At 35.0% G+C, this 23,401-nt stretch overlaps 1 protein-coding gene across 1 annotated transcript; it reads left to right on the forward strand.

Moving 5' to 3' along the window:
- The first annotated feature begins 13,041 nt into the window (after nt 1-13,041).
- LOC144371275 (uncharacterized) lies at nt 13,042-14,253 on the forward strand. Its single transcript, XM_078033680.1, has one exon. It carries the CDS (start codon nt 13,042-13,044, stop codon nt 14,251-14,253), a length of 1,212 nt encoding a protein of 403 aa, XP_077889806.1.
- The last annotated feature ends 9,148 nt before the right edge of the window (nt 14,254-23,401 follow it).

Here is a 23,401-nt window from a genome sequence, read left to right on the forward strand (position 1 = left end):
CAGTGCATATTTTTAGCACCTTTGTCTAATATAAGATAATTGTGGTTTTGTGGGTTGGTCTGTGTGTCCTCTACTCTGGGCTATTGGTCTACCAGCCTTTTTTGATGCCAGAACCATGCTGTTTTTTTTTTTTGTTTTTTTTTTTTTTTTTTTTTTTTTTTTTTTTTTTTTACTGTGGCGCTGTACTATAGTTTAAGGTCTGGTATAGCAATGCTACCTGCCTCCCTTTTCCTGCTAAATATTGCTTTAGCTCTTCTGAGTCTCTTATTTTTCCAGATAAATTTCATGATTGCTTTTCTATTTCTATGAGGAATGCCATTGGGATTTTGATCAGAATTGCATTAAATCTGTAGAGTGCTTTTGGTAGTAGGGCCATTTTGATAATATTAATTCTGCCTATTCAAGTTCAAGTTAAATCTTTCCATCTTCTAAGGTCTTTGATTTCTCTTTAGTGTTTCATAGTTTTCATTGTATAGATCCTTTACCTCTGTTGATTCCCAAGTATCTTTTTTTATGGAGGATATTGTGAATGGGTAGTTTTTCTCATTTCTCTCTCAGAGGATTTGTCACTGATACACAGAAATTCCTTTGATTTACGGATGTTGATTTTATATCCTGCTACTTTGCTGAATTCTAGTTCTAGAAGTTTTCTAGTGGAGTTTTTGAGTCTTCTAGGTACAGAATCATATCATCAGCAAATAGTGCTAGTTTAAGTTCTTCTTTTCCTATACTTATTTGATCAATTTATTTCTTCTAATTGCTCTGGCCAGTGTTTCAAGAAGTATATTGAATAGAAGTGTGAGAGAGGGCATCCCTGTCTTGTTTCCAATTATAGAGGGAACGCCTTCAGTTTTTCTCCATTTAGAATGATGTTGGCCTGAGACTTGGCATAGAGAGCCTTTAAAATGTTGAGGGAAGTTCCTGTTATCCGTAGTTTTTCTAGTGTTTTGAACATGAAGGGATGCTGTATTTTGTCAAATGCTTTTTCTGCATTTGTTGAGATGATCATAAGGTTCTTATCTTTAAATCTGCTGGTGTGATGAATTACATTCATTCATTTCTGTATGTTGAACCAACCTTGCATCCCTGGGATGAATTGCACTTCATCATGATGAACCATCTTTTTGATATGTTTTTGTATTTGATTTGCCAGAATTTTACTCAGAATTTTTGCTTCTGCTTTTTAGAGGTATTGGTCTGAAGTACACTTTCTTTTCTGCGTTTGTCTGATTTTAGAATGAAGGAGATATTGGCCTTATAGAGTGAGTTTGGAAGTGCTCCCTCTTTTTATATTTCATAGAATAATTTGAGGAGTGTTGGTGTTAGTTCTTTTTTGAAGGTCTTGTATCCATTGAGTCCTGGGCTTTATTTATTTATTTTTTGGTTGGTAGGCTTTTGATGGTGTCTTCTATTTCATTGCTTGAAAATAATCTGTTTAACCTACTCAGTTTGAGTAAGTCACATGATTCTAGACATTTGTTGATGACTTCAATATTTTCTGTTTTATTGCAGTACAAATTTTCAAAATAATTTCTAATTATCTTCTGTATTTCTCTAATATTCATGGTGATATTTCCTTTTTTATCATGGATTTTGGTAATTGGAGTATTTCTCTTCTTCTTTACAGTAGCATGGATAAGGTTTTAACAAATGTATTTGTTTTTCAAAGAGCCAAGTTTTCATTTTGACAATTTTAAAAAAATTAAAAATATATGTCAGCACAATATATTACAATTCTTATTACACATATATAGCACACTTTTTCATATCTCTGTATATAAAGTATGTTGACATCAATTCGTGTTTGCATACGTGTACTTTGGTGGCATATAATAGACATCATTATCTATCGTTGCTAATCCCTTTCCCCTCCCTATTCCTCCCACCAAACTGTCCTAAATAGAATTCATCTATTCCTCCCATGCTCCCCCTCCCTACCCCACTATGAGTCAACCTCCTTATATCAGAGAAAACATTCAGCATTTGTTATTTTGGGTTTGGCTAACTTCATTTAGCATTATCTTCTCCAATGCCATCCATTTACCTGCAAATGCCATGATTTTATTTTCTTTTATTGCTGAGTAATATTCCATTGTGTACAAATGCCACGTTTTCTTTATCCATTCATCCACTGAAGGGCATCTATGTTGGCTCCACAGTTTAACTCTTGTGAATTGTGCTGCTTAAAACATTGTGACTGTGTCCCTGTAGCATGCTGTTTTTAAGTCCTTTAGGTATAGACTGGGGAGTGGGATAGCTGGGTCAAATGGTGGTTTCATTCCCAGTCACTTTGTCAATTTTTATTTGCTTCTTTTGTTCCAATTTTATTGATCTCAGCTCTGATTTTAATTCTTTTCTGTCCTTTACTGCTTTTGGTGTTAATTAATTGTTTTTCCTAGGGCATTGAAATGTAATTTTAGGTCATTTATTTGACTTTCTCTTTTTTTTTAAGGAATGAACTCCATACAATGAACTTTCCTCTTAGTAATGCCTTTATAGTGTCCCAGATATTTGGATATGTTGTATCTGTGTCCTCATTCACATCTAAGAAGTTTCAAATCTCCTCTTTGATATTTTCTGAAACCCATTGTTCATTCACTAGAATATTATTTAGTCTCCAGGTATAGGAGTAGCTTCTATTTTTATCATTGATTTCTAATTTCATTCCATTATGATCTGATAGAATGCAGGGTAGTATCTCCACTTTTCTGTATTGCTTATAGTTCCTTTTTGGCATGACATATGGTCTATTTTAGAGAAGGATCCATTTGCTGCTGAGAAGAAAGTGTCTTCGCCTGTTGAAGGATGAAATAGTCTATGTATGTCAGTTAAATCTAAGTTATTGATTGTATTATTGAGTTCTATAGTTTCTGTCTGGATATTGTTTGGAATATGTATTCAGTGGTAAAACAGGTGTGTGAAAGTAACCCAGAATTATTGTCTTGTGGTCTACTTGGCCCTTATACTTGAGAAGAGTCTGTTTGGACATAGATGCTCCATTGTTTTGGGGGTGTGTATATTTATAATTGTTCTGTCTTGTTGGTGTATGGTTCTTTTAAGCAGTATGTAGTGTCCTTCTTTATTTTTTTTGATTAACTTTCAGTTGAAGTCCACATTGTGTGATATAAGAATGGAAACCCCTTCTTGCCTCCACATTCCATGTGAGTGGAAGTATGTGTTTTAATATTTATTTTTTGTATATGAACACAATACCTTTATTATTTAGTTTTATGTGGTGCTAACGGTTAAATACAGGGCCTCACATGTGCTAGGCGAGTGCTCTACCACTGAGCCCCAGTCCTAGCCCCAGCCTGAGTGATATATTTTATTTTTAACCTGTCACCTTCAGTCTGTGGGTGTCTTTTCCTATGAGATGAGTCTCTTAGAGGCAGCATATTGTTGGTCTTTTTTATCCAATCTGCCTGTCTTTTGATTGCTGAGTTGGAACTAAACTTTCAGGGTTATTATGGAGAGAAGATTTAAATTCCCAGTTATTTTTGTTTATTTTTGGTATTTAACTAAGTCAGTTTCTCTTTGATAGGTTTTTCCTTTAAAGTAAAACTACCCTTTTCTGATTTTTTATTGTTGTTCATTTCTTCCTCATGGAATGTTTGCCAAGGGTGTTCTGTAGTGCAGGTTTCTGGTTGTAAATTCTTTTAATTTTGTGTATGATGGAAGGATTTTATTTTGTCATAAAATAACATCTGAATCAAAATCTAATTGCTAATCAAAATTTAATTTTGCTGGGTATGATTCTTGGTTGGCATCCATTTCTTTCAGAGCTTGGTTTATATTGTTGCAGGATCTTGTAGATTTCATGGTCTCAGTTCAGAAATCAGAGATCCTAATTGGTTTTCCCCATATGTATATTGATTTTTTTCTCTTGTGGCTTTTGAAATGCTCTGCTTCTCCTCTATGTTAGGTGTTTTCATTATCATTTGCGTTGGTGTAGACCTGTAGTGATCTTGTTCATTTGGTGTCCTATATGATCCTTGTATTTGATTTCCCAATTCACTCTACATGTTTGAAAATGTTTCTGGTATTATTTCATTGAATAGATTGTCCATTTCTGTAGTTTAGACCTCTATGCCTTCATCTATGCCAATAGTTGTTAAATTTGGTCTTTTCATATTATCTCACAATTCTTGAATCTTGTGCTCATGGTTTCTTACCATCTTCACTGAGGTCAACTTTATTTTTTCAAGATTATATATTTTGCCTTCAATGTCAGAGGTTTTATCTTCCATGTGATCTATTCTGTTGGAGATGCTTCCTATTGAGTTCTTAATTTGGTTTACTGTTTCTTTCATTTCAAGGATCTCTGTTTTGTGGTGTTTTTTTTTTTCAAAATCTCTATCTCTTTATTGAAGAAATCTTTTTCTTTCTGTATTTCCTTATGTAGCTCTTTATCAAAATGATACTTTGCTGCCTGTATTTTCTCTCATATCATCTTTTAATTTACAGAAAATTATGTACCTTCTCCCATTTATCCTGCTATTCTGACCATGGATTCTAATAATGTAGCATCTTTGTTTGGGGTACATTCTTTCTTGGTTTCTCATGTTGTTCATGCATCTTCCCTTCCAGCTCTGTGTTTTTAAGATATATAGCCATGTAGGCTTATCGTTTCCCCCAATGGGTTTCAATACCTTTCTTTTTTAAAATTTTATTTTTTTAAATACATGACAACAGTGGAATGCATTAAAATTCTTATTACATACATAGAGCTCAATTTTTCGTATCTCTGTACAGAAAGTATATTCATGCCAATTTATGCCATTATATATGTACTCATTTCTTTCTACAATACAATCTTAATACCCACATATATCACAATTTTTCATATCTCTGGTTCTATATAAGGTATATTAGCACCAATTTGGGTCTTCATACATGTACTTTGGATAACGGTGTCATCACATTTCACAATCACTGCTAATCCCCTGCCTCATCCCCTCCCCTCAAACCTCACTGCCCTATGTAGAATTCATCTATTCCTCCTATGCTCCCCCTCCCTACCCCACTATAGTCAGCCTCCTTATATCAGAGAAACCATTGAACATTTATTTTTTGGGTTTGCCTAACTTCACTTCTCCAATACCATCCATTTACTTGCAATTGCTGTGATTTTATTACTGCTGAGTAAAATTGCATTGTATATATATGCCCCATATTTTTATCCATTCATCCACTGAAGGGCATCTGGGTTGGCTCCACAGTTTGCTATTCTGAATTGTGCTGCTATAAACATTGACATGGCTATGACCCTACAGTATGCTGTTTTCAAGTCCTTTGTGAATAGTGCGAGAAGAGGAATAGCTGGGTGAAATGGTTTTTTTTTATTGTTGGTTATTCAAAACATTACATAGTTCTTGATATATCATATTTTACACTTTGATTCAAGTGGGTTATGAACTCCTATTTTTACCCGGTGTACAGATTGCAGAATCATATCAGTTACACTTCCATTGATTTACATATTGACATAAATGTCTGTTGTATTCTGCTGCCTTTTCTATCCTCTACTATCTTCCCTCCCCTCCCCTCCCATCCCCTCTTCTCTCTCTACTTCCTCTACTGTAATTAATTCCTCCCCCTTGTATTATTTTTCCCTTTCCCCTCACTTCCTCTTGTATGTAATTTTGTATAACCCTGAGGGTCTCCTTCCATTTCCATTAAATTTCCCTTCTCTCTCCCTTTCCCTCCCACCTCTCATCCTTGTTTAATGTTGGTCTTCTTCTCGTGCTCTTCTTCCCTAGTCTGTTCTTAGTTACTCTCCTTATATCAAAGAAGACATTTATCATTTGTTTTTTAGGGCTTGGCTAGCTTCACTTAGCATAATCTGCTCTAATGCCATCAATTTCCCTCCAAATTCTATGATTTTGTCTATTTTTAATGCAGAGTAATACTCCATTGTGTATAAATGCCACATTTTTTTATCCATTCGTCTATTGAAGGGAATCTAGGTTGGTTCCACAGTCTTGCTATTGTGAATTGTGCAGCTATGAACATTGATGTAGCAGTGTCCCTGTAGCATGCTCTTTTTAGGTCTTTAGGGAATAGACCGAGAAGGGGAATAGCTGGGTCAAATGGTGGTTCCATTTTCAGCTTTCCAAGAAATCTCCATACTGCTTTCCAAATTGGCTGCACCAATTTGCAGTCCCACCAACAATGTACAAGTGTACCCTTTTCCCCACATCCTGGCCAGCACTTGTTGTTGTTTGTCTTCATAATGGCTGCCAATCTTACTGGAGTGAGATGGTATCTTAGGGTGGTTTTGATTTGCATTTCTCTGACTTCTAGCGATGGTGAGCATTTTTCCATGTACTTGTTGATTGATTGTGTGTCCTCCTCTGAGAAGTGTCTGTTCAGGTCCTTGGCCCATTTGTTGATTGGGTTATTTGTTATCTTATTGTCTAATTTTTTGAGTTCTTTATATACTCTCCATATTAGGGCTCTATCTGAAGTGTGAGGAGTAAAGATTTGTTCCCATGATGTAAGCTCCGTATTTACCTCTCTTATTGTTTCTCTTGCTGAGAAAAAAACTTTTTAGTTTGAGTCCCATTTGTTGATTCTAGATGTTAACTCTTGTGCTATGGGTGTTCTATTGAGGAATTTGGAGCCCGACCCAACAGTATGTAGGACGTAGCCAACTTTTTCTTCTATCAGATCTTGGATTGCTGTTATCCATCAGACAAGACAATAAAATTAAGATAGATGACATGTCCTACTGGGGAAGCCACAGTTCTGTGTTCTCCAGTGAGAACTTCTTGCCTTTCTACAGTCATTAAAATTACAAATCTGCAGAGACAGAACTTAAACATATCTTTTCCAAAAAACTTACAAGTGTTTGTGCTCTGCTCAGCTTATTCAGGTGACAAAGTACCTCTGTGTCCTCAGATGCAGAGTTAGTGTGGATTCTAAAAAGGGCATTGGAGGAGGGAATTCAATCTACTAGTGAGCTTTTCCAATAGCTTCTTTGCTTCTCAAAGAAACAAACATCTTTAGAAGACAATATCCTCATTACACCATACATAACATGGTCCTCTGAACTCATTAGAAATGTCTACCTTGTGCATAATCACCTTATGAGAATATCTCTTACAAGTCTAATCTGCATCTGGAATTTCTGCCAAATTTCACATTCACTGATGGCAGAAGAGTTAGGAGTTGGGCTTTTATTCATTGCTTACATTATGGTATATATCCTTAACTTCACTCTGATATAAAATATATATATATATACTTTTTTTGGACTTATGTATTTTCCTCTGAATTAGATAATGGAAAGTATCTTATTACATAATTAAATTCACTCTCCTAAATCACAGTCAGTTCTACTAACTCTTAATTCATATTAAAAACTGAATAATGGTTTGGTCCATGTTCTATTGATCTAACAATTTTTATTTCAGGAGCCATTGACATTTGGGGATGTGTCTATTGATTTCTCTAAGGAGGAATGGGAATGCCTGGATCCTGCTCAGCAGAATTTATATAGAGAAGTGATGTTGGAGAACTACAGCAACCTAGTCTTCGTGGGTGAGCATAACTTTCCTTCAAAATTCCTAATTATCACTATTTAGTTTTCTTCCCTTGAAGTATATCTTTGGGACCTTCTCCACAAGAATGTGTGGCAGATTTATGCTTTCAATAAAGAAGATGGGGTAGTTCTTGGTACTGACAAGATAATGTTAATGATGTTTATTTTCACCCTTAATGATTTCCTTTGGTGGCATGATATATATTTTTCACTTGACATATGGTTGACTTAGAGGAATGCACTGATGTCAAATACTGTGGCCCACATATTGCACAGGACATAGTTGAGGTAAAAGAGGAAGCCTAAATTTGAAAAGGTTCATTGAGACATTATTCAGCAGAAAATATTTTTGAGAAGCTTTGAATTCTTTCTCTTGTTATTATAAAAAAAGTGTCCTGTGTTTTGTGCTTTAAAATTATGTAGTATCCTGCTTTTCCTCCATACATTCAAATTAACAACAAAACACTCCCCTTGCCTTGTGTCAATATTATCTGACAGCTCTTCCATAATTTAAAAAATATTTTTAGTTGTTAGTGAATTTCCTATTTATCTATATATGGTGCTGAGAATTGAACCCAGGGCCTCACACATGCTAGGCAAACTCTCTAACACTACTCTAAAACTCCAGCCCTTCTTTCATTATTTTCAGAAAAGTTTTGCACATTTCTGGAGACATCTAGGTCCACCCATTGCAATACATTACTATCATAAGTCAGTTTCTATAATCTTATTTGTACATTTTTTCATTAAAATTTCCTTATCAGTGTTCTTTCTGATATGTGTAATGGATTTTCTGTGAAATATCTTCCATGGAATGAATGTCAAGTTGGACAAAGACTGCTGTTTTGAGAGATGGTGTAAGTTTAATTTGAGTGAGAGGATTTGTAAAATAATACATCTGTGGATATGTACAATTTAGTTGTTTTTTTCTCTTTTTTTAAATTGTGTACAGTAGGTTCCATGTTATAGACTGGCTTTCCTCATATCAGTTAATTGCTTCACAAACTAAGATATCTCTGATTCTTGTTTGTATTGCCAAAAATATTATATGTGCTTTTGCTTGTATAAATATTAAGCCTCTTTTGTCCATGACTTTTGTATTTTATCTTGATTGGCTTTTCATTCTGCCCATGTACGTAGAAATTGAAATTTTCTATGTGTAATTCTATTGGGGATTGATGGCTGTGATACTCTCATGCGGATTATACCCCGAGCTCCTTTTCACTCATATTTGGAGAGAGGTTCTCTTTAAGTTATTGAGGATGTCTTTAATTTGCAATTCGCCTGCCTCAGACTTCCTAGTAGCTGAGATTACATGCATGCTCATCATTTGTATATTGATGAGCTTGTTCTTATTTATAGGATAAAGACCACATTATTTTAAATGTAGCTTTGAGAAATGTTGCAATTCTCTTTATCTATTAATTTTCAGTGTAATCAAAACCACAAAGTAAAACTTACTGTCTCAAAATTGTAAATATAGGGTTCAGTAACATTAATTCAAATTGTTATGCAATATATCTCTACAAAGTTTACATCTCAAAAAAAAAACAGAATGCCTAGAAAGCAAGGACTCATTTCTGTCTCCTCATCACATAACTATTCTCTTTTGTTCAGAAAGCTTCTTTTTTAGTTTAGAGATGTCATGTTCATAAAATTCTGAAGTATTCTTTCTGTGACATTTCAGTTAACCTAGTGTACAAACATTTTGTAAAATATATAATTAGAATAAATTCTTTGACTTCAAAGTTCTGTAGTTTCTATATTCCAATATGGCTCATCCTTCTTTTCAAGGGATATTTGGTTTGCGTTCACCATGATGGCTCTGTTGAATAACAATGTAACAACACTGGTGTGCAATGTTTTTAATTTGCTATTGATATGAGGGCTTATTGCCACACTCACTGAGAACTCCGTCTACCTGACTCTATGTTTGCCTTTACAATTGAATGCTGTAATTTTAATATATTTTTTTAGCACTGAAATAGTCTTATTTGAATTTTGGGGGATATTCATACAATTTAAAGGATTGATTTTTCTGCAAAAAAAAATTATCTATGGGAGGTTGATGAATACTACATGGAGCCTCTAGTTAACTTTAAGTAGTATAAACATCTTTAAATTTAATCTTTCAATTTTGAACAACAGCATGCAAAAGGGTGTTCCATCAAGTGACACATATTTAGGGATTTTTGAAAATCCCTACTACTTTTGACTTCAAATATTTATTCCATGTTGGTTACAAAATAACTATCACTTAAATATTTATTAACCTTTGTTTTAATATATAAAATTGATCTAACCAGCATAATATCCCACTTGTGATTAAGAACAGGGATTCTATAAGTCTATAGTAGTTTCAAAATATTTTCAAAGTCTTATGCTTTGCAATTACCATTTTACTTCACTGTATTTTCCTTTTCCATAAGTGGGGATTTATGTCTCTTAGTATGACGGTGATTCTTTGTTTTCATTCAACCCTCTCAGTGTTTTCTTTGTGTGTTTGGGAAGTATGAATAATGTAGAGAATGTATTTACTCTTAATTCAGAACCTAGGGAAAGGGTCCTTTTCTCTCTTTTGCCTCTTTTCAAAGTTTTTTTTTTAATTTAAACCGTCTTCTATGTCCTATAACTGTCTTAAATTATGTTTTGTGTAATATAATTTAGAAGACCCAAGTTTTGTTTGATCACTTTTGTATGTGTTATTAGTATATCCTTTTGCTTTCAGTATGTGTGTGTTCTGAGATTGAGAGTATCCTGTGGACTACCTACAATTGCAATATTTAAAGTTAATTCAGATATACAAGTTTTGTTTTGATCAGAATTTTGTAATCTTGCATTTGCCAATAAAAATCTCTAAAAATGAAGAATCTCCTACTCATACTTTGTCTGAGTATCAACTTGACTTCACTTTATTAAAAAACTGAATATATTTATGGGTCTTTTTAAAATGTTATTATTGTCACAGTTATATATGCCTATTAACAGTATTGTTGTTATGCGTTTTTCTTTCAAATTCTATTGCAAAATTAAATGTTTGGAGACCTGTCATTACAATAAAATAGAATTGTTTTTGCCAAGAAATCTTTAAAATTTCATATGACTTATGATGCTGTGCACTTACATTTTATTATGAAAGATTACCTTTAGTACATTTTGGAGAACAGATCCAGTGTTGATTAATAGTGTGTGTATTTTTATATGTTTAAAGTCTTCATTTTCTTTCTCTTTGGAAAGGTAGTAGCTGTAAATATAATTTCTTGTTGATAATTTTATTCTTTTATCCCTTGAATATAGATAGACTCGAATTTTTTCCTGTGTTGTGAGGATTCAACTAAGGATTTCACAATTATATGGTTACACATTTCTAGGTGACCCATCTTTTTCTATTGGATGCTCTCAGTATTCTGAGTTTTAAACTTGGATTAAAACCTACTTTGAGTCTTTACAACTTGGAGAAAACTGAGCTGCTTGGATGTTTCATATTTTCTATTTTCTGAGATGTGTTTATTAGTACTGGAAAGAGAAATAAAGGGCGATTTAGCACTTTGCATTTTTTACTTTGGCCTTCAAATTTTGATGCTCTAGCTCAACCTCCTATGTTGCTATTTACAACCACCCCTGACTCTTTCAGACCTTTTCTAAAAAAAGTCTTTCAACATACATTTTCTGCTTATTACTATTAACAATTCTTGACTAATTTTTATTCTTTTTTTTGTATGTGTGTTGGTTTAGTTCAGTAAACTTCTTTTAAATAATAATTAACTATTTCCTTTGAGTGATTCATAACTTTGCTTACAGTTAATTTAGCCATGATTTTTTTTCTGTTGGTAAGCAGGAACCCCTTTTTGAACAGTCACCAAATATTCAGGTTTCATATTTTTATCTCTAATGAAACAGAAGTAAGTTGGTAGATTTTTAAAATATATTCTAAAGGAAAAAAAAATCTTTGTGTAACACAATGTATTTTTCTCTGCTATATTACTCTCCATAATAATGTACTCATCTTGGATACTGTGAACACAAAGATGATTAGGAAAATCTTCAAAGTAATTTTCTGTGTGTATTTTTATTTGATTTATATATTTCTACAGTAATGATGGACTTGAATTTAATAATACACTCCCTTGCTTATGTTATTTTTAGCTGTGATTTCTTAGGTTTGAAAAATATAGTCAGCCCAGTACACTAAGTAAACATGTTTATTATTTTTATTTATTACAGCCATGACTTCTCATCATCCTCGACAAATTTTACCAGAGCAGGGAATAAAAGAGAGAGAGGGAAGATATGGAAAGTGTGACTTTGACTATATACAACCACGAAAAGAATGGGAAAATATAGGTGAGAGTAAAGTTCAAAAATTGTATTATAATAGAGAAAATCAATCAGTAGTCCCTATTTATGATAAAAATTTTATGGTCAAAAGACACCAGAGAAAATTAATATCTGAAACAAAAATTCAATGCATTCCAATTATTTTGAGGAGTTTTATATGTATTTTAAGAATAAATCCATAGCCATTTTTGAACTGAAAGGCAATGTGGAAAATTTGAAATCTAGTCCATGCATCAGTTTTTAACTTGGCCAATTATAAAAGTAGCACTGAGTTAAAATTCCAGTCAAACATTTGCACAGAAAAGATACTTCTAAATGTGAACCTTTTGGGAGTTTGTTTATAAAATGTTCATTTTTCTGAAACAAAAAATGAATTTCTCTTTGTGCCCAAATGGACAAAATATTAAAAATTGTAGAAAAATTTCTAATTCCCCACTATTGCTTAATGACAATTCTGATACAGTTTTCTGGAAAGTGCCCTATATAGATAATGGTAGAAGTAACACAATAAGCCATGTATCTACCCTGAGTAATTACCAGTATATTTACATTGGTGATAAAAATTATGAATATAGAGAAATCCTAGTTCTTTTCTAAAGAAAATTTAACATGATGAAAAAATGTAGGAAAGTTTTGCTTCAGCGATCAAAAACTAGTATTCACTAAAATATTCTTAGCCAAGACAAAACCTGCAAGTGTAAGATATGTGAAAGGGCTCTTAACCACAGTGCAGAGCTTGCTTAATATAAGAGAATTTATAGAGAAAGAGAGCCCGATAATTATAGAAGATATTGAGCAGGCAAATGCTTTGATATATTTTTTAAACACAGCAGATAGTATGACAGTGATAAATTCTACAAATTTAAAGAATGTGAAAAAACTTTTAGTGAAAAGTTACAACTTGTTAAGTATCAGATGATTTATACTGTAAATGTAAAAAGTGTGGGAAAGACTTAAAAAGGTTTTCAACCCTTACTCAACACCAAAATATTTATTCTGCAGAGAATACCTACCAATGTGAAGAATGCAACGCATGCAAAAACCTTACTCAAAATCACAGTGTTTATACAGGATATATGCCATGCAAATGCAAAGAATGTGACAAAACTTCTAATAAAAGCTCCAATCTTATTTGTCACCAGTGGACACACCCTGGAGTTATGCCCTACATATGTAAACAATTTTGCAAAGGTTTCAGCCAAAAACAAAGCCTTAAAAATTACCAGAGAATTCATACTGGAGAGAAGCCCTTCAAATGTAAAATGTGTGGCAAAAGTTTTAATATAATCTCGCATCTTGATCGCCACAACAGGATTCATACTGGAGAGAAGCCCTACAAATGTAAATTGTGTGGCAAAAGTTTCAGTCAAAAATCATCACTTACACATCACCAGCGAATCCACACTGGAGAGAAGCCCTACAAGTGTATAGAGTGTGGCAAAGCTTTTAATAGAAACTCACATCTCTATTGCCACAACAGGATTCATACTGGAGAGAAGCCCTACAAATGTAAAATATGTAGCAAGAGGTTCAGTCACATATCATCACTTACTCAGCACGAGCGAATTCACACTGGAGAGAAGCCCTACAAATGTAAAGTGTGTGGCAAAACTTTTAATACAAACTCACATCTCTATTGCCACAACAGGATTCATACTGGAGAGAAGCCCTACAAATGTACAGTGTGTGGCAAGAGTTTCAGTCAAAAATCATCACTTACTCAGCACCAGCGAATCCACACTGGAGAGAAGCCCTACAAATGTAAAGTGTGTGGAAAAAGTTTTAGTACAAAATCACATCTCCATTACCACAACACAATTCATACTGGAGAGAAGCCCTACAAATGTACAGTGTGTGGCAAGAGTTTCAGTCAAAAATCATCACTTACTCAGCACCAGCGAATCCACACTGGAGAGAAGCCCTACAAATGTAAAGTGTGTGGAAAAAGTTTTAGTACAAAATCACATCTCCATTACCACAACACAATTCATACTGGAGAGAAGCCCTACAAATGTACAGTGTGTGGCAAGAGTTTCAGTCAAAAATCATCACTTACTCAGCACCAGCGAATCCACACTGGAGAGAAGCCCTACAAGTGTAAAGAGTGTGGCAAGAATTTTAATCACATATCATCACTTACTCAGCACCAGCGAATCCACACTGGAGAGAAGCCCTACAAATGTAAAAAATGTGGCAAAAGTTTTAATAAAAAAATAGTACTTACTCGGCACCTGAGAATCCACACTGGAGAGAAGCCCTACAAATGTAGAGAATGTGGCAAAGATTTTAATCAACAATCATCACTTACTCGACACCAGAGAACCCATACTAGAGAGAAATCCTATAAATGTGAAGAATGGCAAAGCTTTTAATATTGAAGATCACATCTTACTAAACATTATAGATTTTATACTGGAGAGAAGTTTTACAATGAAAACATTGCATCAGTGTCTTTGAGGATGAGTCAACCCTTATTTCACAGTAGTTCAACACTATTTCACACCAGAGACATGATAGCACAGAAATGATATAAATGTAAAATAGGTGACAGAGTCTCCAAAAGTTGTTCACATTCTACTCAGCAACTCAGCATTCATATGAGTGAGAGAACATGAGGAAAAATTTTTGCAAAGCTTTTGGCCATTGATCAAACATTTTTAAAACACTGGAGGATTTATAGCATATGGAAACCCAAAGAATGTGTCCAAGACTGTATTCAAATTTCCAACATTTTTAAATTTTTGTCCTCATATCTGTAGCAAATGTGGAGTAGCATTTTTCCAAAGTGTGTACCTTAGATAAGAGCAAAATATTTACAAAAACAGCTTGACAAATATAAAGATTGTAGTAAGTTTCATATCTATAGCCCATCCCTTGAAGTATTTGGGACCTAGGTGGAAAGAATAATCATTTAAATGTAGAAAATGGGTAATTGCTTTTGACATTTGCTGAAAATTTTCTAGCATCTTTAGCTGATATTGTAGAAATAAGGAAATACAAGTATAGAATTGTGCATCCCTAAAAGGATATAATTTTAGTATAAATCAACAATTAGTAAAGAGTCTCATTTTTCACAACTGGAGAAATAATAATTCTCAGAGTTGATTATTTCAGAAGTTTCTTAAGATTTATATGAAATTTAAAATTTAAAATTTTCAGAGCCCCTTAAACTTAGGGGCACTTAATCAGAAAACCACATCCTCTAATTTTTTTCTTTTTTATTTAGAGATAGGGTTTGCTAAGTTGCATAAGTCCTCACTAATTATGGAGCCTGACTTTGAACTTGCAAACTTCTCACATCCCTAGGGTCGCAGCATGGTCCACCATGCCAGTTTTACAGAGCGTTTTTACTTATATTTCATTACAGATGCAATTTGTTGCTAAATAAACTGTGAATTTCTTAATGTTAACCTTGTCATGCATTTAATGATGTTATTAGGTCACACATCTCCCACGATTCACTTTGCTAATGGATCGATGCAATAGTAAAACATTCTATTGGGTAAATAATGCTATAACGTCTCCATTAATTATTTCATATGTTTAATCAAGTATTATTTGGAGAATATTATTCATGTAAATTATATACTCTCTTGTTTGTAATTATGGGAAAATTAAGAGAGTTATAGGAAAGACCTAGGGATACTAAAATAATGCCCAGATATCCCTAGTTTGAATTATGAGTTTAACATTTCACCTTATAGAGTAGCAGTACACCCTAAGGGATCTATAACTCCAGAGAGTTATACAAGCTCCCAATCAGGGAGAGGAGAAAGACCCAAGAGACTAAGAGCCAATGTGCGTAGTGCATATTCAGGCAATAAAGGAGGATTGCTGAAGGGGGAAATAGTCTTACTGTTTCCAGGGGAATCCACATGGTCCATAGGCCCATCCTGACTCTTGGACTGAAGAAACAATGCAGTTCCTCATGAATTCTATGACGTTCATCACTGAGGTGACTATGCTCACCTCTAGTGTAGGAAAAATATCACAATTTGGGACCACTTCTTTAGTTAAATTTTCTACTGGGTATCCAAAACTAGAAACATGTAAAACAATGACTGTAAAAAGAAAGACATACTGTAGGAGCATTTGTGACTGCACATTCTTTATTTCATTATGTATTTCGATTTTGTAGACCCTTTGGTTCTACTTAATAATTCAGAATATAATGTTTGTTATACTTATTGAATTATATGATAGATAGCATTTGTCATGGTCTCCCAGAACCCTCTGCAACCCAGTAATTATAAGATACTATAAACTAACGATGTCCCTCCTCAGATATTGTAGCTCCAAGAGCCCATGACACCACAGAGAGAGAAACACAATTTTGATTGAAATAAACCTTAGACTCTCATCTACAAGTCCTGTTCAAAATGTAAAAACACAATATTCTCTTCATATGTGAGCCTTTTGGGTCAAAAAAACACCACCCACCAACATTTCATTTAACTTTATTTGGAAAAATAACTATTGAAATATAATGATAAGTTCTAGGAGAATATTATTCACAACATTCTTTATTCCAAAGGGTAAATCTCTAGGTTTCATGCTTATCTCCACATTATTTTATGCAGAAAACTGGCTTTATTTTACATATAAGAGTTTAAACTCTTTATAAGGCCAGGAGGGAAGATTTAGTCCTAGAGGTCAAAGGAAAATACTAAAGATCTTCCCTTTTCTTATTTGAATAATGTCTGAAGTCCTTGATGAAACAGATAAAGAATGCTGATTTCTCAATGCATCTGGCTAGGTGGCTCACTCATTGGAATCCTAATTTATTTAGTCATCTCAAGGCTATCACTCGATCCTCTAGGATCTGACCTGTTCTTGGGAGGACTTAGTGTTCTTCAGGGGATCACCAGGTCATGCAAGATGATGGAATGAAGTTTTCTTTGTTCTAACTTGTATTTATTTGGCCTCACTTTCAATACAAGTTAGAACAAGACTTCAGACTCTGACCTGTGGAGAGGATGCTCTGCCCAGCACTTCCCAGTCAGGACCCTGAAAAGCTCTTTGGGATTCCCCAGTACATAGGTTCAGTGTTGGGGTTTTCCTAGTCTGGGAATACAGTTGCCTTTGTCTTTCACTTTTTCTTTCTCTCTTGCTTTCATAGTATTACTCAAGGAAACACTGTCTTGTGTGATGAGTGTGTCTTTCTAATCTATTGAATCTGACCTGCCAAGTTGACCAGCTGCCCACATACTGAATGTCACAAACACATGTATGTGTTATCTAATCAGTAACTAGCATATCTTTCAACTGCATAATTTTTTATTGCATGGGGGAGGAAATTGAGAATGCTTTCTTTGAGTGCCCACAGCACTATTCATAGTATTCATAACACTGCTATGTAATGTTTCCTCTCTGCTCAACTTGTAGGTATTGTTTTTGTGCTGCTTTGTAAAACAAATAGAAAAGAGTTGTAAACCAAAAATTTTGTGATAAATGATAGTTGCGCAGACTGACTTGGGCAATTCTATTTACATTGTTGTTTTGTAGGGGCTCAAGTTACTCTTTTATACTTTTACTGAACCTTAATGACATTACCATTCATTGAAAAGTTTTTAACTCACAAATCTTCTCGGTATACAAATTTTCCCTTGTCATTTTTTAAATTTCTTACTCTTTTTAGGTATATATGATAGTAGAGCAAATTTTGACATATTATACATGGAGTAAAACTCATTTTAGTTAGCATTTCATTCTTGAGGTGTACATGGTATGGACCTTCCCTGGTGGTGTATTAATATATAAACATTGAAAAGTTGTGTCTGATTCATTCTACTGTCATTTGTACTCCTATTTCCCTTTTCTTTTCTTCAATCCAACTTTGTCTAATCCACTGAATTTCTATTCTCTCCCCCTCCCTAGTTGAGTGCTTTAGCATCTCTATATATTATGTATTATATGTAATGTCTGTTTCATTCTACTATCATTTCTATCCCCATAATCCCTGCCCTCTCTGCAATCATCTCTACTTAATCTAAATAACTATTTTTCCCCACCCCCATTGTGAATTAGTATACACTTATTGGAGAGAACATTTGGCCTTTGTGTTTCTGTGTGTCTGGAGGGGGGGGAGGTCGGGCTGGGGCTTATTTCACTTAGCATGATATTCTTCAACTCTCTCCTTTTACCACCAAATGGCATAGTTTCATTCATCTTTAAAGCTAAGTAATATTCCATTGGTACGGAAAATTATATATATATATATATATATATATATATATATATATATATATATATATATATATATAATCACATTTTATTGATCCATTTATCTGTTGAAGGAAACATAGGTTGGTTCTATGGTTTATCTATTGTGAATTGTGCTGCTGTAAACATTGGTGCAGCTGTTTCCCTCTAGTATGCTGCTTTTAAGTCCTTTGGGTATAGTCAAAAGAGAGGGATAGCTGGGTCAAATGATGGTTCCATTCTGGATTTTCAAGGCGTCTCCATACTGCTTTCCATGGTGGTTGCACCAATTTGGAGTCAATCTCATGAGCAATGTGTGAGTGGTCCTTTTTCCCCACAACCTCACCAACATTTATTGTTGCCTGTATTATTAATGATTGCCATTCTGACTGATGTGAGATAAAATCTTAAAGTAATTTCGATTTACATTTTCCTACTTGCTAGATAGGTGGAATGTTTTTGCATATATTTGCTAATGGCTTATATTTCTTTTGTGAAATTGTCTGTTCAGTTACTGAGTCCATTTGTTAATTGGTTATTGTTGTTGTTGTTTGTGTTAATTTTGAGTTCTTTATATACCCTAAACATTAGTGCTATTTCTGAATTACGTGTGGTAAAGATTTGTATAAAATCTGTAGCTTCTTTTTTCACATTATTGTTTCTTTTCCTGAAAAGCAGCTTTTTAGTTTGAATCTATCCCCTTTACTTACTCTTGATTTTTAATACTTGTGCTGTAGGGGTCTTGTTATGGAAGTCAGATTGTGGACCAACATTCACCTCAGATTTTTAAATGGTATCCCAAGTTCATGAATGTTTCAGTTTTATTGTTTCTTTTAGAACTACATGTTCTAAAGACTCATGAAATGATCTAGCTTCACATACATGATTTTCTGATGACTATTATTTTTCAATATGTAGCTTCAGCTTATTTAAAATATATATCTACTCTTTCAGACTTTAAATAAAGCACATACATGCCTTGTGCAGGAAATATTCCATCAGTAGATCAACATCAAATTTATAATATATATAAATATATATATAAAAGCCTGGATTCAAATGCATGCACATCCACCCCAGAGCTTGGTTCATAACACTTACCCTATACTAGTTCTACACTCTAGAACCTCCATAAAGGCTGTTATAAATCCAAAGCCTGAGACTCGCTCCCCAGACATTCTTCTTTTTTGGGGGGGTATGATGACAAAAATTGAACTCAGGGGCACTCAACCCCTGAACCACATCCCGATCCCTATTTTATATAGAGACAAGATATCACTGATCTGCTTAGTAAATTTTTTTCACTGAGGCTGGCTCATGACCCTCCTTCCTCAGCCTTGCAAGCTGCTGAGATTACAGGCAAATACCACCATGCCCAGCTCCCCAGAGAGCCTTCTTGAACTGGTTGGAACCCACTTGTTCAGTATTTTTGGCCTAATCATCACAAATAGCAATGAAATTATTTTTCTCTCTATGAAAAATCATGGCTACAAAGAGATTGGAGTCAACAACACCTAATTAACAGCATTTCCACATTACAACAAAGGTGTGGTCTGCAATTCTCCACCTCTCTAAAGAGCTCTTCTTGGCTCCACACAGTAGGGAGTACTGGCCAACCCTGTGCCATGGCTCATTCAGAAGCCTCCCAGGAGATTAGTGTATATGAGGGACACTATTGTAGGTGGCATCTTGGTAATTAATGGGCTATGCCAGGGAGTAAGGTGGAGTTTAATTCACCAAAGGCATAAAACTTTCATGAGGCTGGTCCAGGATGGGAGCTGCATGAGAGGATACTTTTTCTCTGCCCTTGAAGTCTCTTTCCTAACTGTGCGTGTGCTGAAATACTTGTTCAATGACTTGCAGCCTTTTCCTGTTTTATGTTTCGCTCTCATGTAGCTTTGGAGGTCTCATGTTTGGCAATTATTGTGATTTTCTTCTTCAGTTTTCCAACCTCCCTATCCCATCCATGTGAAATTTCTGTGAATATTAGTTTTCATTTTATATATTTCCATTTAGTCAAAGTTTTCATTACCTCTAGAAAAAAACAAATGTTTAATTCATTATCATGCTTGTACTTAACCTTCACATGTTGATAATGGCAGTGTTCAAGAACTATCTTCTGATTTCTACAACTGGAATATAAGTGGGTCTGCTTGAAATATCTGTCCTTTCTTTTGACTCCAGATAATGGGGATCCTTTTTAATATAGCATTTTAATGTTTTTATGCATACTTATATACAGTACCCAGGAGACTGAGCCTGTTTTTTACATGGTTTTCTCTCAGAGAAGGTGGAGTTGATCATGTAGGTTTTTTAGAGTGGACTCCAGCTCAGACTCTGCCTCGGCTCTGACTAGATTCCATCTGCCTGTGATTTCTACAACATGTGACCTACAGCTCTTCCTCTTCTTAATTTTAATTTTTCACTTAGAGCTTGAGCCACAGGACTGTCACTTTCAAAAGGATGACTTACAAAACCATCACTACCTCTAAGAAGGTGTGCTCCATGTGCAAACTAGGAACAGAGAGGCCCATCACACACTTCAGGGCTTCAGGAAAATTATGGGGGTGCCAGGAGTCCCTCACATCAAAATAGAGGCATTATGAGTTGTGGGACAGGTTTGGACTAATTTGATTTTAGGACCAGAATTAGAGTAATTTAAGTTTTCTTATCAACATAAGAAAATTATCTCAGTCAAGATCCTTTTTCAGATGTGTCCAGGAAACTTTAAGGGTTTGAAGACCAGATCTCTTGGATTGCTGTTATTCATCAGAGAAGACAATAAAATTAAGAGAGATGACATGTCCCACTGGGGAAGCCACAGTTCTGTGTTCTCCAGTGGGAACTTCTTGCCTTTCTACAGACATTAAAATTACAAATCTGCAGAGACAGAACTTAAAAACATCCTTTTCATAAAACTTATAAGTGTTTGTGCTCTGCTCAGCTTTTTCAGGTGACAAAATACCTCTGTGTTGTCAGAAGCAGAGTTAGTGTGGATTCTAAAAAGTGTATTGAAGGAAGTAATTCAATCTACTAGTGAGGTTTCCCAGTAGCTTCTTTGCTTCTCAAAGAAGCAAACATTTTAGAAGACAATATCCTCATTGCACCATACAGAACATGGTCCTCTGAGCTCATTAGGACTGTTGGAGCCCAGAGGAACATGTCCTGTATGGAGTAATGAGGATATTGTCTTCTAAAAATGTTTGCTTCTTTGAGATCCTGCTTAAATGAGTCAATTTTTCTTATAGGGAATGTCAGGTTTACTTCTCCATTTTTCAATTTAATAACTTAATGGGACATAACTTACATATGGTATGTCATGTAGAGATTTTAAACACTACTAATTTGTATACTTATACAAGGGAATTAATAAGTCATAATATTTTGATTGATCATCTTTCTTTGGTCATCTTCATAACTCATAGAACAATTATTGTTTCAGTAATTGTACATTTTGAAATCTTTAGATGGAAATGAGGTTCTATGTTCAAAACCTCATTTTATAAAATGGAATCTCACATGGTTAAGAACTTTCAATTGGTAAATGTCAAACAAGAGACTGTGATCAAAAGGAAGTACATTAAGTCTTTTAGAAAATCAAATAAATTTGCTGGTAAGTTCCAATTCATGGTGGCAAATTATAGGCTTGTGAATATAATTCACAAGAATTCGGAAAAATATTTTTATGTATTAGTCCATTCTGTTTTAATCACTAAAAACCTTTTGAAATATCTAATAATGGAAATGTGTAAATTCAATTTTGCTTAGAGGAACATTCAAGACACTTGAAACCCATCCTGCCCTGGTCACTTTCAGATTTTTTTTCAAAATTCAATTTTTCATGTCATTAGCATGCACAGATAAATGTGACCCTAAGGCACACAAAGCAAGATAAAGCAGGAAAGCTGAAAGCTGAACTTGACTCTTCCATCGCAACATCAGTCAGGGGAAAATGACTCTCCTGCAGGATCGTGAAGGTTTCCCAGAATCAGAGCTTGGGGTCTGCAGAAAAGTGCATGGGCTCTCTCATCCCTGAGTTGGTCCACAGAACAGAGTAGAGGAGAGTGTGGCTGTGGGGTCTCTAATCAAGTCCTCCAGAGACCAATCAGGAAGCAGGCCCGATTTTATTGTGCAGTTACAATGTATATGTACTCAGGCAGTGCCTAAGAAAAATATAGACAGCCACCAATGCAATGTGTGCTAACTGTCCTTGTTGTGAACAAAGAGTGGGTGTGCAACACATGGCCTCGTGCCCAGAGCTGTGCCAATGGGGTAAGCAGTTTGCAACTCACACGCCTAGCATGGGGAGTGGCCTGCCACGCAGACACCATTAACCTATGTCCTGTATGCCTACTCCATGCACTTGTGCCCACAGAGCAGCACCTCTGGGGCTTCTTCTTTCTTGACTTTAAAGAACAATTTCTCTTCTAGTGGCTTTTCTCAGGAAAATTTTAAAATGATAGTAATACAAATATCATAGCTGTAAGTGTTAACCCTGAGCTATATTTTAAAACCCTGACAATTTACAAAAGCAAGAAATGGTTCTCATATCTACTTCTCACAAAGAGCTGCCATTCATTCAGTCAAGTCTTGCCAAGGGTTTGCTCATCATGTTACTGGAGGGTGTGTTTTGCAGCAGAGGGGCTGGGTGATGGTGTCGCCCTCTCTGAGGTGTCAGTTATTTCTTTCTAGTGCTTTTCATAGATTCCCAGCACACTAAGAGCCACATGTAAGAGGTTTCTGCTTAGGCTGACATCAGTCACAAGCCCACTTGCTTGAAGCAAGACCAGTATCAAATCTCTATCTCCCTTTTGTCTCTTAGTTTATTCAAAGAAGACATGGGAGGGTTGGCCGTGCTGATGAAGCTGAGCTCTGTGATGAGGACAACCCCAAGGTGTAAGTCTGCACATGTGTTGTTAGGGGTGACAGATCCTATTTCCTCTCCCGTTATGAGCAGGATGGTGCTCACACTGCATATGGGAGAAGAGATGCTTCTTCCTCTCACTTTCACCCTGGAATGTGCCCACCCAGGGGGTCCAGATAACCCTAACTTGCAGTGGGGTATTCTTCTCCTGTAATTCTTTCTACTTCTGTCTGGACCACCAGCCTGTTTCCACTGCCTGAGCAGTCCTCACTAGATGTTTGCAACACAGATGATGGTGCATGTATCATACAGCCACCCCTGACTTTAGTGACAGCACCATATCTAACATGGCTCCTTCCTGGGTCCAGATACTAGAGGGAGTCTTTACTATCAGCTCTAACCAACAAAACTTCTGATTTTTTTTTTTTTGAAAATTTCTTTCTCATGTGTGATCT

This window comes from Ictidomys tridecemlineatus, chromosome 16 (genome assembly GCF_052094955.1).
Source record: "Ictidomys tridecemlineatus isolate mIctTri1 chromosome 16, mIctTri1.hap1, whole genome shotgun sequence".
In the NCBI taxonomy this organism is placed as follows: domain Eukaryota; kingdom Metazoa; phylum Chordata; class Mammalia; order Rodentia; family Sciuridae; genus Ictidomys; species Ictidomys tridecemlineatus.